Raw genomic sequence first — 13,337 nt, 5'->3', positions numbered from 1 at the left:
TAAATTCTCTATTTATTCTTATTAATAAACATTTCATATAGCCATTATTTAATTACAGCTAAAAAATGCAATCACTACGATCCCTACTGAGTCACTGAAGGACTAAGTGGCAGATCTTTTGCACTCCTTTATGATTACTTTTTATAAAACTATATCTACGTCATTTTATTATCATGAAAAACTCCTATTTAAGCAGCGAACTAGAAACACCAAAGTTGAAGATTCTCTGAAGTTAATATGAATCAGTCATTAGAGTCACTGATCAGCCAAGGTGAGAGAAAGATAAATGTACTGAAAATCTCAAATGGCTCAGAAAGAGGATTTTCAAATCCTAGGAATTTTTAATTTCCATTTTATTGTATCTAAGTAGCTGAAAGACCTCAGTTTCATTCAGCAATGGCATTTAACGGTTTTAAGGATATGAAGATACACCCCTTATTACAGGGGCCTTATACCCCTGTATTAAATGCACTTAAGAGACTAGGTAAAAGCACCTGGTTACTTTCTACACAGTTACACCAAACATGCACAAGGTGCTGTAAAATAAAAACATGCTGTCTTCTTGCTCCTCAAAATGTTTTCCAGATCAGAACTACAAATACTACAGCTGAGGTAGGGATGCTCGAACTGCTTATGCTCGTGAACTATTTTCCTGAGGATAACCATGCTATTTCTTGGCACAAGTACATGACTATAATAAGAATGAGCTCAAAATCACAATAAGCATATCCAAACAAGAAAACTGCATTGAATATTGTTAATAGAAACCAGCCCAATCCAAAAGGAAAAGCAGGTGATGGAGGAGCCACAGAATGCTACATGCAGTGATATTTCATAGAAACATATTCCCAATATGCTTGACCTATCCTTACATTAAAGCATTTACTCCTGGATACTGTTGTAGGTAGGTGGACTCTTGATTCAGCATGCATGTTCTTGCTCTCTTACCAAGACATCAACCAAGACATCAATCAGCAGTTCTAAGGGTAAAACTAGAGTTACTGCTCAACAACATTATTTCACTTAAAGCATAAGGAGGACTGATTTCTTCTCTACAACAGTTGTACCCTGAACACCTGACAAAAGTTAATAAAAGCTACAGAGGAAGACAAAATTTAGTCTTAAGCGATTATTTTCCCCATAAATTATTCTTAAATGTTTTACTTCCTTTGAAGAACAAGCAATTACAGTTAAGATTTATTGATTTCATAATTCCACTTAGAGAACTAAATTTAAAATAAACGAACCCCAAGAACGTTCAGTATTCTATGAAGCGGATGTTTAAATAGTCTGAATAGCTGATATGTCTCTACACTATTCATAGTGAAAGGATTTGTTAAACTCAAAACGTGAGGTACCATCTTCTGAAAGTAACTGTGAGTCAAACAAGAAGCTGAAATGGTTTGTTCTGGAGAGTGACACTAAAACTGCTGTAAAAATAGAAATAAAAGAAGAAGAACACTTGCTACAGGTGCATCAGTCTGAAGGAAGAGCTACTGATGTGCCTTGACATAAGTGGGCTTAGCTTACCATGGAACTTCAAATCCCATCGACTGTTTCTTTCCAGACACTGTCATTTTGGTAACTTTCGGCACAATTTCAGATTCCATTCTAGATGACTGGGAATCCCTTGGTTTTCCTAGTAATAGACAAAAAGTACGCTTGAAGTTAAAGCCATGACTAACAGGTGTTACATACAAAGTTTAACAGGTTACATTCCTTCTTTTTCACCCAAGTTACCAGTCTGTGATAATTACGGAATTTCACATTTCAATTTGAATAGGTATGTTGTAAATACAAGCAAGAAACTGATCTACAAGCATTTCTATTTTGTATATCTAATCTGCATCTCCAAGCACGGCTGTGACAGCCACGCCATTTAAGAGCTTTGCTGTTTTGACAGTAGCTATGCAGAATGACAGAAGGATATCAAAAAACACAAGGATGAAGAAATACTTTGCAACTGCTGATTAACCAATCAGGTTAATTCTTTCTTACATTTTTTCTTCCATCTTAACACTGCTGAACCTTTAGGTACAAGGTAGGGAAAAAAAAGATTGTCTACCTCGGATACTGCTAACAAGAGCATAAAATACAGATGGGCTACTTGGGTGTCCCTCAAACCTGTAAAGAGTGCAGACTCAAACTAAGCTCCATCAAAGAAGGAGCTTAAAGGTAATTACGGAATGATAACCAGAACTGAACAACCTACTCCCTTTAAAAGGTATCCATTTTTACCATAATTTACATGAAAACACAGACATGCTGAGACTGATTTTGAACTGTGTGAAACTGCATTCAACAGAGCTAAAAGCACAGTTTCTTGGAAAGCCGTTAAAAATAAAAATAACTTTCCCTTGGGGATGAGTAGCGTAAATAAAAATAGTAAACTACTTCTTTCCACAACTCCCTGTTTAATATGCTAAATAACTCCCTTCTCCCTCTTTTAAGAGAAAAGACTTCCAGCTTTACATTATTATTGACAACAATCACACCTCTTCAAATATGTTTTACACATGGGAAATAAAAACAATAACATAAATTCAGAATTAAACTGAACATTTTACACAACCTTTACCTACAGATGCACCTGAAAACTGGAAAAATGCCATTAGTCCTCAAATAACACATTCTGATAGTCACAATCAAGCGAACACTTCAAATAAGAAGTTAATTTTGAAGTATTTTAGGTTATTGTTGTAAGATGAACTACTGGAGCCATTTGGTCCCATTCATTCAGATTAATTCTTTATTGCATCCTAAAGTACAACAGCTACACCTCTAAAACCACACGATCATAGCTCTGTACAAGTCTTATGTAAAGTTGTGGTCAAGCCTGCTGAAGGTTTGTTTCAGGTACGGAAAAGGAATACCACAGACACGTCTGTAATAGCACACCATAAAAGCTGTTGTGCAACCTCTCAGAACTCAAAAACTGTTATTTGAGGAATTCTTATTTCATTTCATTTCCCTCATTTACCTTATCTGTTGGTACTTATTTTTGTTATACGTAGCCCAGAGATCTCTGAAAGAAGCAGCCTGCACGTGTATCATTACTAATTGCAAAGCAAGTGCACCAAATAAGGAAAAACAGTATCAAAAGAAATGAAGACAACAGCACAAATTATGGTTTACAAAAATTAATAAGTTTATAGTAATACAGTAAAATTATATTTTACTATAATAATATATTATATCATATTTTATATAATATTTATATAATATTATATTTTTATATAAAACTATATTAATATAGTAAAATAGTAAAGATTTAGGGAAAAAGTGCTCATAAATAATGAGCATGGACTAACAGATAAACACAAAGATTTTCTTTCATATTCAAGCACCCACACAGGTCCCTTACACTATTTTTACTTTTATTTCTTAAATGAGAACTTCATCATTTGAGTTATGGTAAAAATGTTGCAGAAAACTTATGGTTCTTTCCCCATTTCTACTGAAACAATTTTAAAGCAGACAATCACCTTCAACTGCCAGTTAGACATGAATGTTTTACAGGTCCTTTGAATGTTGAACTATAGTTAATTCTCAGAATACATCATGTTTGAAATGCTAGGAACTAAGAATGAATAGAACCGCGATGAAAAAGAAATGAGATTAGTTGATAGAAATCAATAAAAGAAAACATTTGTTATTGTGTACCTTGCATATCACTTACAATCCATTAGCAATAGTTGTTACATTTGATCCAATATCAAAAGTCTTTTTAAAAAGTTTTTTTTAAAAAAAGTTATATTCTGTAATCAATTCACAAATTAAGCTTCAATCTGTACAGCTGTTGGGGTGCTTTTAGATTGATCCAAAGTTAAAGGTACCAGAAGACAAAATATATTCAGCGAATCCAGTATTTAACATCAATTTCAAGAAAGTCAAATAACCACCTTCAAACACACCATGCTACACACTCTCCAGACAAAATCTAAAAGACTAAACAAAATCCACTAGAACTACCTCACTGACACAACTTAAAATATTTATTGCAAACTGAAGCATTAAATTATGCACCTAGAAGAAAGATGTCACCCCAATCAAGTGATGGTGTTAGGAAGAAAGGTTCCATATGCAGAATACTTAGCACTGAAACACAGCTAAGAAAGCAGGGTTGAACAAAAAAAATTAAAGCCCAAAGCCTTCACACAATGCAACAAATACACACTGAAATCTAAAGCTAGACATTAAAAACATTAAAAGGTGAACAAAGATTAAAACAACAATATTGCAAAGAGTAAGGGAAAGTAAAATAATTGTTCTCTGACAGCAGACAGGTTCTGTTATCACTTCAAAAAACAAAAAAAAAAAGCACTGTTATTTCAGAACAGCTGGAGTAAGGAAGAAGAGCAGGACCATATACAAGGCCGAACCAAACCCTATAGGACTACCCTGTAAAGGTAGCATTCAAAGAGATGCAGTATTCACACAAGGATTACTAATAATGCCACTGGCAGAAGCATCAAACACCATTTTTTGACTCCTCTGTTTTCACAAGTAAGAACAATAAAATCAATCCGCTCATTTAAGATAAGGACCAAGCCTGATTTCTTGTGCACTGCAGGTTACAGATTAATGGTTACAGGCTTCAGTACAAAAAGCAGAAGCACAGGAACAGAGTTTACTTTACTATCTAATCTATCGAGTATTAGAGAGAACTGCACAATAAACCCTTATCTGGTTTAGCAGACAAAGCAAAAGCTATTCAGCACTTAACAGATCAAATGCAAATCCTTAAATTGCACCTTGGAACTAAAAGGAAGTCAATGCTCAACGCTGATAGGATTCCCAAAAGAAACACTTACTAATCAACAAGCTAAGTATCCTAAGGCAAGTAAATGTGCTACAACACCGGAAAAAGTGTAGGTGCAGTAATCCCAATCTGATTACAACAAAAGCAGATGCAAGAAAATTGACCTCCAAAGGAAAAGGAGATAAACTTCCTAACAAGAAAAGCTTGATAAACATTCCTCTAACCATATGCCATTCAGATATTCTTAAATACTAACCCAAGTAACTCAGTGACAATGTTCCTCCTAACACAAAGAGTGTATATGAAATAAAGATGAATAATGACTCCAATATTTCAGTTACTCTAGCTATACAAAAAGCAAAAACAAGAGGGTCATTCATAAATTAGAAAAACATAAAGGCTTGTCAATATGATAGTCACCACAATTCAGAATGTTTTAAAACACTAAAGTAATATTTTTTGAAAAGCCAAGTAGTTTTCAGATACAAACTACTGAATACTACACTCATGTCATTGAACCTATATTACAAGTACACCACAACTATGGGTAAAACGGTACTACAAGGCAAAACATGCATTGATGCACTTTGCTTCAGTGTTACATTAGGATAAGCCCAATACCAAAGGGAACAGAGACCTGCACTGACATTACTTAAGTACAACTGTGGCAGTGTGTGACCAAACTAACAAACATCTGTTCCCTTTATGCTTCTCTCTGCTTATCCCTAACCTGTGACTGCCCTATGGTCTTCCAGCTTAAGAACTTTTTGATGTGGTCAAGAGGTCTTACCAGAGACACCTGCTGCAACTTGAAAATTATTAGTAGTACAACCCTGAAATCTGATGGCACAATGGAGTACTTGCAGACTGATAAAAAGGAGACAGACATACACATACAGCAACCATCTAAAACATCAGAGCAGTTCTTAAAACTGAAAACAGCCTCTCAGTGTTCATGGTGCAATAACAGAAGTGCATGGACAAGTCAACCATCTTCTTTTACCATAATCAACTCCCCAGATTTGTAGCTTCATCTGTATAAACGGCTCTAAGGATTACCTGCAAAAGACGTAAACAAACAAACCAAAAGATTATTTTACCTTCTTTACTAAATAAATAAAAGAATTAAGAATTTACTTTTTCAATGTATTTACTTTCATTGAAACTAACAAAAAGGTAAAAATTTATCTTGAATTCTGGTGGAGGCGTGGAAGAGATTTTTTAGCACTCAGAACACTCAAATGTCAATCTGCTCTGTTCCCAGGTAGATTAGAGGTGAATATAAACAACATTAAGTCCACTGAACATCTGCTATCTCAAGTAAGAAACATAAGTAAGAAGTGAAATAGGGAGGAAAAAGCGTTGCACTGAGACAGTAGAAATGAGCACTAGCATTGGGTGCTGAAGTCCACTCTGGTTTATAGTTCAGATGACCAGACGTTTTAGCAGTGGAAACAAAATACCACCTTTTTAAAATCCTATGCACAGAGACTGCTCCTCCAGTTTGCTTCCCTTCATTAAACTGGGTAACGGCACTGAAACCTTACACAAAACCGTATCATTACACTGTGAATCCTACTTCTGAGAAAATGAACTTTAAACTTTATGACACATGAATTAAAGAAAAAAAGAAAAAAAGAAGGTAGGAAGTATATCAAGATGTCAAGCATGTCTCACATCCACACTTCTCAGATGGTAACTCCCTTTGAATAAATCCAGGTTTACTCAACCACTTGCAGATAAAAATAATATTTTGTGCCCTTTGCCTATTTTGCTTTGTTCTGTTGTTTGTTTTGGGGCTTCTTTTTGGCTTTCTAGCACCGAGAGTCAGGAACCTTTGAACTTCACTTTGCCAGGAAAACCAAAATTAATTTACTTAAGCACATCCTCTCTCAATCATTCAACTTTATGAGCATAAGTATTACACAGATCTAGCTTATTCATGTAATAAATGCAGCATCCATACAATCCTTTCCTTTACTGATAGCCTGCTTTTTTTTTTTTTTAATATAACTCCTTGAACAAGGATCTAAAATGCAGGCTTTTGTACGTCTTATGAAATTACTAAAACTAATAATAATAATAATAATTCTGATATATACTTCTTCATTAAAGCTGAGCACTCCCTATACTGAACACTACATATTCTTACAAATCCCAATAAATTCACATGCATTTTTTGTCACAAAAAATGAGCATTTTCTTATACTAAAGAAAATCCAATTTTCATATTTCTGTGCAGTACCAATCCACTGTCAGAACTGGAAAATGATTTTTCAGTATGAAGCTATTTCAAAACATTTTTTTCATAGTATTATATATATTAAAAACGTGTATTAAATTCTAGTCTTTATCCTCAAACTAGAGACTCTACTTGCAAACTTCCCAATAAAATGCAGTAAGCTGCATTATTTCCACTCCAGATAAACACATAAAGCAACAAAATACAAAAACATAAAGCAATAGTGGGGGAAGGGGTTAAGTACTGAATAAACCAGCAGTACCATGGAAAAACATAAATGTAACCATGTCTTCTGATCAAGGGAGATATGGTTTGCATCCCTCCTTCTGCCACAGACTTTCTATATAACCACAAGCAAGTCACTTAAACCTCTACCAATTATACAGCAACACTCACCAATTTCATAAAGGAGAACAGACAGGACCCTGGTGTTGTGTTTTGTACCATTACATCAAGAGACTATTCCAAGTGTTTCATGACTCAGCAAGTCATGAAAAGAAATTGTTTTTTAGTGCACTACTGGTGGTGCACCTGAGTCTATTAGCAGTAACAGCAGTACAGATAGGACACAGCTCTGTCTGAAAAACAGATTTAATAAACTGAGGTTGACCATCACAATAAAACTTCCCTTCCTATATGCTACAATTTAAAACTAACTTTAAGGCCCTAAAACTGGAAAAAAAAAAAAAAAAAAAAAAAATTAATACAATTATAGAATCATTGATGTTGGAAAAGGCCTTAAAGATCGTGTCCAACTGCAACCTAACCAGACTACCCTAACAACCCTCCACTAAATCATGCCCCTGAGCACCACATCTTAACAGTTTTTAAAGACATCCAGGGATGGCGACTCAACCACCTCCCTGGGGAGCCTATTCCAGTGCTTAACAGCCCTGTCAGTAAAGAAGTGTTTCCTGGAATCCAACCTAAACTTACCCTGGGCAACTTGAGGCCATTTCCCTTCATCCTGTCACCTGTCATCAGTGAGAAGAGACCAACCCTGTTCTCGCTGTGAGCACTTTTCAGATACTGCAAGAGAGCAATAAGGTCTCCCCTCAGCCTCCTCTTCTGCAGACTAAACAGCCCCAGTTCCTTCAGCCTTTCCTCATAGGGCAGATTCTCCAAAGATGCATTATCCATGAGACAGCAGATAAAGAGATGCCAGCGTGATTACATATAAACTCATGCTCTGAAGAATCTATCATCCATTCGCTCACACATATAAAGACTTATATTAGCATTTAATACATACAAGCATCATCACAATTATCTATTTCAAAATACTGATTATAACATGCTTCAAATTGTTTCTGTTCCTTCCTTGTAGGATTCAACAGCTGCTAGCCCCTAAGTTTCCCTTAAAAAGGGACTTAACTATTTTTCTCCATTCCAATTCCACAGCACACAGAATAACATGAGAAAATATAGAAAATATTTTTTTATTCCATTCCTCATAAAGGAGCATTCTGAGTGATTGCACTTGTAATAAAGCTGTCATTTGTCACTCTACTGTATTTAAATTATACCAGCTCAGAATACTTATCATTGGGAAAAGTATGACATTACACTACTATAAATGGCAATGAACAACAGATGTTAACAAACATCTCACACTCATGAAAATACAACGATCTATAAAAATAAAAAAGGCAATATGCTGAGTTACCTTCTACAGTACTTAAACATATCCATTCTGACGACACTACTGAAATCAGTTCCTCAAACAAGAACATATAACATTTTCTCTTTAAAAGAAAGGTTATTTCCTAACAGAAACCACAGTCGAGGTTTCCAGGTAACTTCATCTTGTTGTTGTACGTACTGCCTTCTCTGTAAAGTTTCAGATGGTGAATATGACTTTTTTCATGAAACTGGGAGTAGGAATTTTCACTGAAAAATGCCAAAAATAAAAATATTTACTTACATCTGACTATAATAATTGCTTCATTTTTAAGGTTTTATAGTGTGTGGTGAGGGGGAGGACATACTCAGGAATATCGATCAATAGCTTGCTCTACATCCAACATTGGCCAATTCTTTGCAGCCCTAACAACACAGACCAATTCACTACCCCAAGCCTGAAGGTGCAGAAACAGCTTTCCTTCCTACGGGCAGTTGCCACAGCTGCATGTGTGGCACTATCAGAGGGGCTACCAGTTTCTCTTGCTACAATTAGCTGGCACTAGACATTGCTTAAGGCTTCCTTTCAAAGCTTACAGCTTCTGGCTCATTGAACAAATGAGTATTTGCAATTGACCTCTTCCTGAGGTCAATTTTTCCCCCCCTCCTTCCAGATAAAGGTAGAATGAGGAAACTGGAAAAGAGCATGCACAAGTTTATTTTCAAAAAGGGCAGCCAAAAAGTATATAATTTGCCTAAATTAAACCATTCAAGGGGTCTTTTTAACTCATGAGAACCAAGGATTAAAAGAATCAAACATTAATAAAATAGAGGAAAGCAACAGTGAAAAAGAAAAATTTGAGATTACTTAAAAACCTAAATTGTGGAGAACTTGTCCTGAAAGCAGAGAATGCAAGAGGACACATACTGAGCAATAGATCACACACAGAACCTAAGCATGAAAAAAGGGAGCAGAAGAGAATCGGAACTGAAAAGTGATGCAAGCTATGGGTGGAAGAAAGTGAATATGAGGGGAAAAAAAACATCATGGCCAATGACTAGAAAAATAGGGAGACTAGGAACAGCCAGAGACTGCAGTAATCACAGAATCATAGAATGGCCTGGATTGAAAAGGACATCAAAAATCATTAAGTTTCAAACTCCCTTCCATGGGCAGGGTTGCCAGTCACTAGACCAGGCTGCCCAGAGCTACATCCAGCCTGTCCTTGAATGCCTCCAGGTATGGGGTATCCACAACCTCTCTGGACAACCAGTTCCAGTGCGTCACCACCCTCTGTGTGACGAAGTGTAAAAAATTGAAACAAGATGATAACTCAGAGTAACATCAGGAAATGTGTTTAGAACAGAAATAGAAATCTAACAAAACATTCTGAACATGACTTAACATACACTGAAATTAGCCCAAGTTGAAGTGGATGAAGTAGAATGCTTTCTAACTAGGCAATAGCATATTTTCCTTCCTGACCGGACCTTAGCCAGACTGGAGTCTCACTATAGCCTTACTATCAACATTTTCTCTCTAACTGAACCCAAATGATGAATAACATAGAAGTCAGTTACTCTTGCGCTTCTTATCAGAAAGAAGTACCCTTCATTGGAACTTTACTAAACATGGATTTTATATTCAAATTGTGTGCTTTCAATATTCAAATATTGCTAATTAACATTAATATAACATTGTTTTTTGTACTCATTGCCACTCTACCAGCAGGCTTCAAAAGCAACATTTCACTATTTTAGCAAACTTTTTTTATTCACATTTTTTTAATTCACAATGCCATTATTCCACTTGAGAAAGTAACTTGGAATATCTGATGCCCCAGAAAAACAGTGTCTCAAAGAATGGTATAATGTATTTTATACATAAAATTTCTCACTGACCTCTATCACAGTTGTGAATATTCAGAGCTTTAGTAGATTAAACTCTTCCCTCTCTATTTCCAGATGTTTAATGTGACACTCCAATCAGCAATCACCCTGAAGTCATGTTTAAGCAATATATTTCAACAACAGAACCCATAGTTCAGTTCCATATGCAGACCATTGATTAAGCCTTTTCATAGACATGGCTATTTAGTCTGCAAACTGTGAAAGTAAACCAGACTAGATGAAAGAAAAACACCATCACTGGAGTAGAACTCTCATTTCAAGATTTCCAGTTTCATTAAGCCAGCACCTCCGGAGTAAAAGGAGCAGAGGTCTGCCATACGGAAAAGCAGACCTGTGGGGGGATGTCTGTCTTCTAGAGATTACGCAAATATCAGCTGTCTCCTTTTGATGTTTCAACACATAAACATTTAAAGCTCCAATAGGAATTCACTACTTTTAAAACAGTGACTTACTCATCTGTCAAGTTCTAGATAGCAATGTCCCTGCAGAATTTCTCATGCCTACTGTGCCTATTACTTACAGCTAAACGGGCTAAAATTCAATCGTTCACATAACTGTAACTCACTGCAACTCATCCTGTAAATACCGAAACCATATTTTCGGTAGGTGTATTTCTTGCACTACTCTCGAGTAATGCCAATGACATCCCTTCTCAATCCGTAACCAAAGCTACAATTTGCTGTAAAAACAATTTACGTATCAGACATTAGCAGTTGTTCTGTACCAGCACCTTTACTCTCCCACACAAACAACTAAATCGTTGGTGGTGTTTTCTAATTCAACGAATTTTTTCTCAAATGACTGTGAATTGTCTTTCACTGTGATTTAGAAAACGCTCAGATCGATATTTCTGAAGTGCAACTTCCTACCATAAATGGTCATGTAAAGAGCAGAGTCAGCACCATGTGTAGGATAACCCTAAAAAGATATTATCTATCGCTACTCACTTAATTGAGCAGAATACACATAGACCATGCAAATGAGCAGAATTTCTGTTAAAAGCTTGGCCCAAAATGAGTATGTAGAACTGAAAACACAGTATGTACATTCTATTAAAATTAAATTCCCCAAAATAACAGACAGCAATTTCAAGGTTTAATTTTAATAAATATTATAATGCCAGAGGATGGTGCTATTTGCCTGCACATCCTCCAGTTAATTCAGAAAAAAACATCATGCCTTTTACTCACACACTGACATTCTCAATGACTGTATTACAGGACTCTCAAGCATTTTACTAAAGAAAGCTTTCCCAGTCCACAGCTTCTCTTTATGCACTAAAACATCTTCACTAATAAGCAGAAGTTAACTAAAAGGAAAATAATAAGAACAACATAGGCAAATTGAAAGTACACAAAAATTAGAATAATCTTATATCTATTCAGCTCTTCCACAACTACTCTACAAACAGTCCCCATAATGTTAATAATGTGTCTTTTTAAAGGATCAGAAGAGAAATATATACACAGTAGTCCTTCATAACTGAGCATGTTGAATCTGTAAGTATTTTCATCAGTTTAAGTTTCAGAAAAATATTGGTCAAATTTTAGTGCAGTGAAAACTGTCAAAGTAGAATTAGCTAAAACCTATTTTTTTAATTTAGGTCCTTTGAATTTTCAACTCTACTACTCTTCTGGTGACTTAATAACCACATCAGTCACATTAGACCATCTCTGGGCCAGAAAGATGACATACGGGAGAATTAAATTCTTGCTATAAGGAAATGTAAGATTTTAGCTCTTCACACATCCACATTGCTATTTCTCTGCAAATTCAGCTCTGTATATGGAAAAAACTCTTTCCTAATCTCATTCCATGGTGTAAAGGATGGCAGCAGAGATTACAAAGTCAGAGCATAAGGCTCATTAACACATTTTAGAGTGAAAGATTCCTGGCAAAACAATGACCCATTGTTTTATTTGTATTTTTAACATCGAACGATAGAGGCACTCATATTTAACAAAACATCAGCAACAGACTCCAATTTTTAAAGCATTTCCTACAATGAAGATGAAAGGAAATACAGAATTTATTTGACTTTTACTAAAGGTTATGCTAGAGATGGTATGAATGGTGATATGGGTTTGTCAATAGGAATGGAGCTAAGAAGATGGGAGAACACACCACCACCCACTCAATCGACAGACTGAAAGATCTTCCCAAACCTGTAATTTAGGCCTAACTCTGGAATTGGGTAAAACTCGGTACAAAGTCACCAGTTAGTAATTGACAGAAACTGATCACGTACCGTACCATCAACAGCACAGTATGTGCTCAGACCCATGATTTCTTTTTTTTCCCCCCTTCAATTTGGCAAGCTACAATCTTCTAACTAACAAATGATTCAACTATAAACTCCTAAATAGATTTGGACATAAGACTTGATGGAAAAGAAGACCATCTTTGTGGGAGAAGCTCAGTATTTGTTTATGTTTGTAACTCAAAGCAGATTTACCTCAAAGTCTTGGTACAAATATTTAAAAGCTAACTAAACTCCTCCCTCCACAACCATAGGGAAGACCTGAAGGACTCAGCATTTCACTGCTTCAACTAAGGCAGAAAACTGCTACTGAAAATACTATGGTACAAATCCTAACAAAATTCTACAAGGTCTGGCCAAAAACTAACGCTTCCTATCTTATTATTTTGGCCCATGATCTCAGAGTCTGATTTTGGTGGCATGGCAGTAGAGGATGAGCCTTCCCATTCAATTCAAATTCCAATGAATTTTTTTTGCAACAGAGGGGAAGCCCTCCACAATGGCAACTTACGTGGAAATGTTTATGAAGCAAAGGTATGGAA

The 13,337-nt window shown here is 35.7% G+C and overlaps 1 protein-coding gene across 3 annotated transcripts in view; it reads right to left on the bottom strand.

Annotated features, from left to right (window-relative positions):
• HBS1L (HBS1 like translational GTPase) overlaps window positions 1–13,337 on the bottom strand; it is a 62,488-nt gene that overhangs the window by 23,289 nt on the left and 25,862 nt on the right. Inside the window, exons 5-6 of one of the 3 annotated variants that reach the window (XM_032443390.1) lie at window positions 5,766–5,810; window positions 1,531–1,639 (exon numbers count right to left, since the gene is read on the bottom strand). In XM_032443390.1, the coding sequence (XP_032299281.1) occupies window positions 1,531–1,639; window positions 5,766–5,810 (154 nt within the window). Of the gene's footprint in view, window positions 1–1,530; window positions 1,640–5,765; window positions 5,822–13,337 lie in introns of all 3 variants that reach the window. The other 2 variants (XM_015858432.1, XM_015858431.2) reach the window with 2 other exon arrangements.

The sequence above is a fragment of the Coturnix japonica genome, chromosome 3 (genome assembly GCF_001577835.2).
Source record: "Coturnix japonica isolate 7356 chromosome 3, Coturnix japonica 2.1, whole genome shotgun sequence".
Taxonomy (NCBI): domain Eukaryota; kingdom Metazoa; phylum Chordata; class Aves; order Galliformes; family Phasianidae; genus Coturnix; species Coturnix japonica.
The sequence above is the reverse complement of the archived record's forward strand: the minus strand, read 5'-3'. Positions and strand labels throughout refer to the sequence as shown.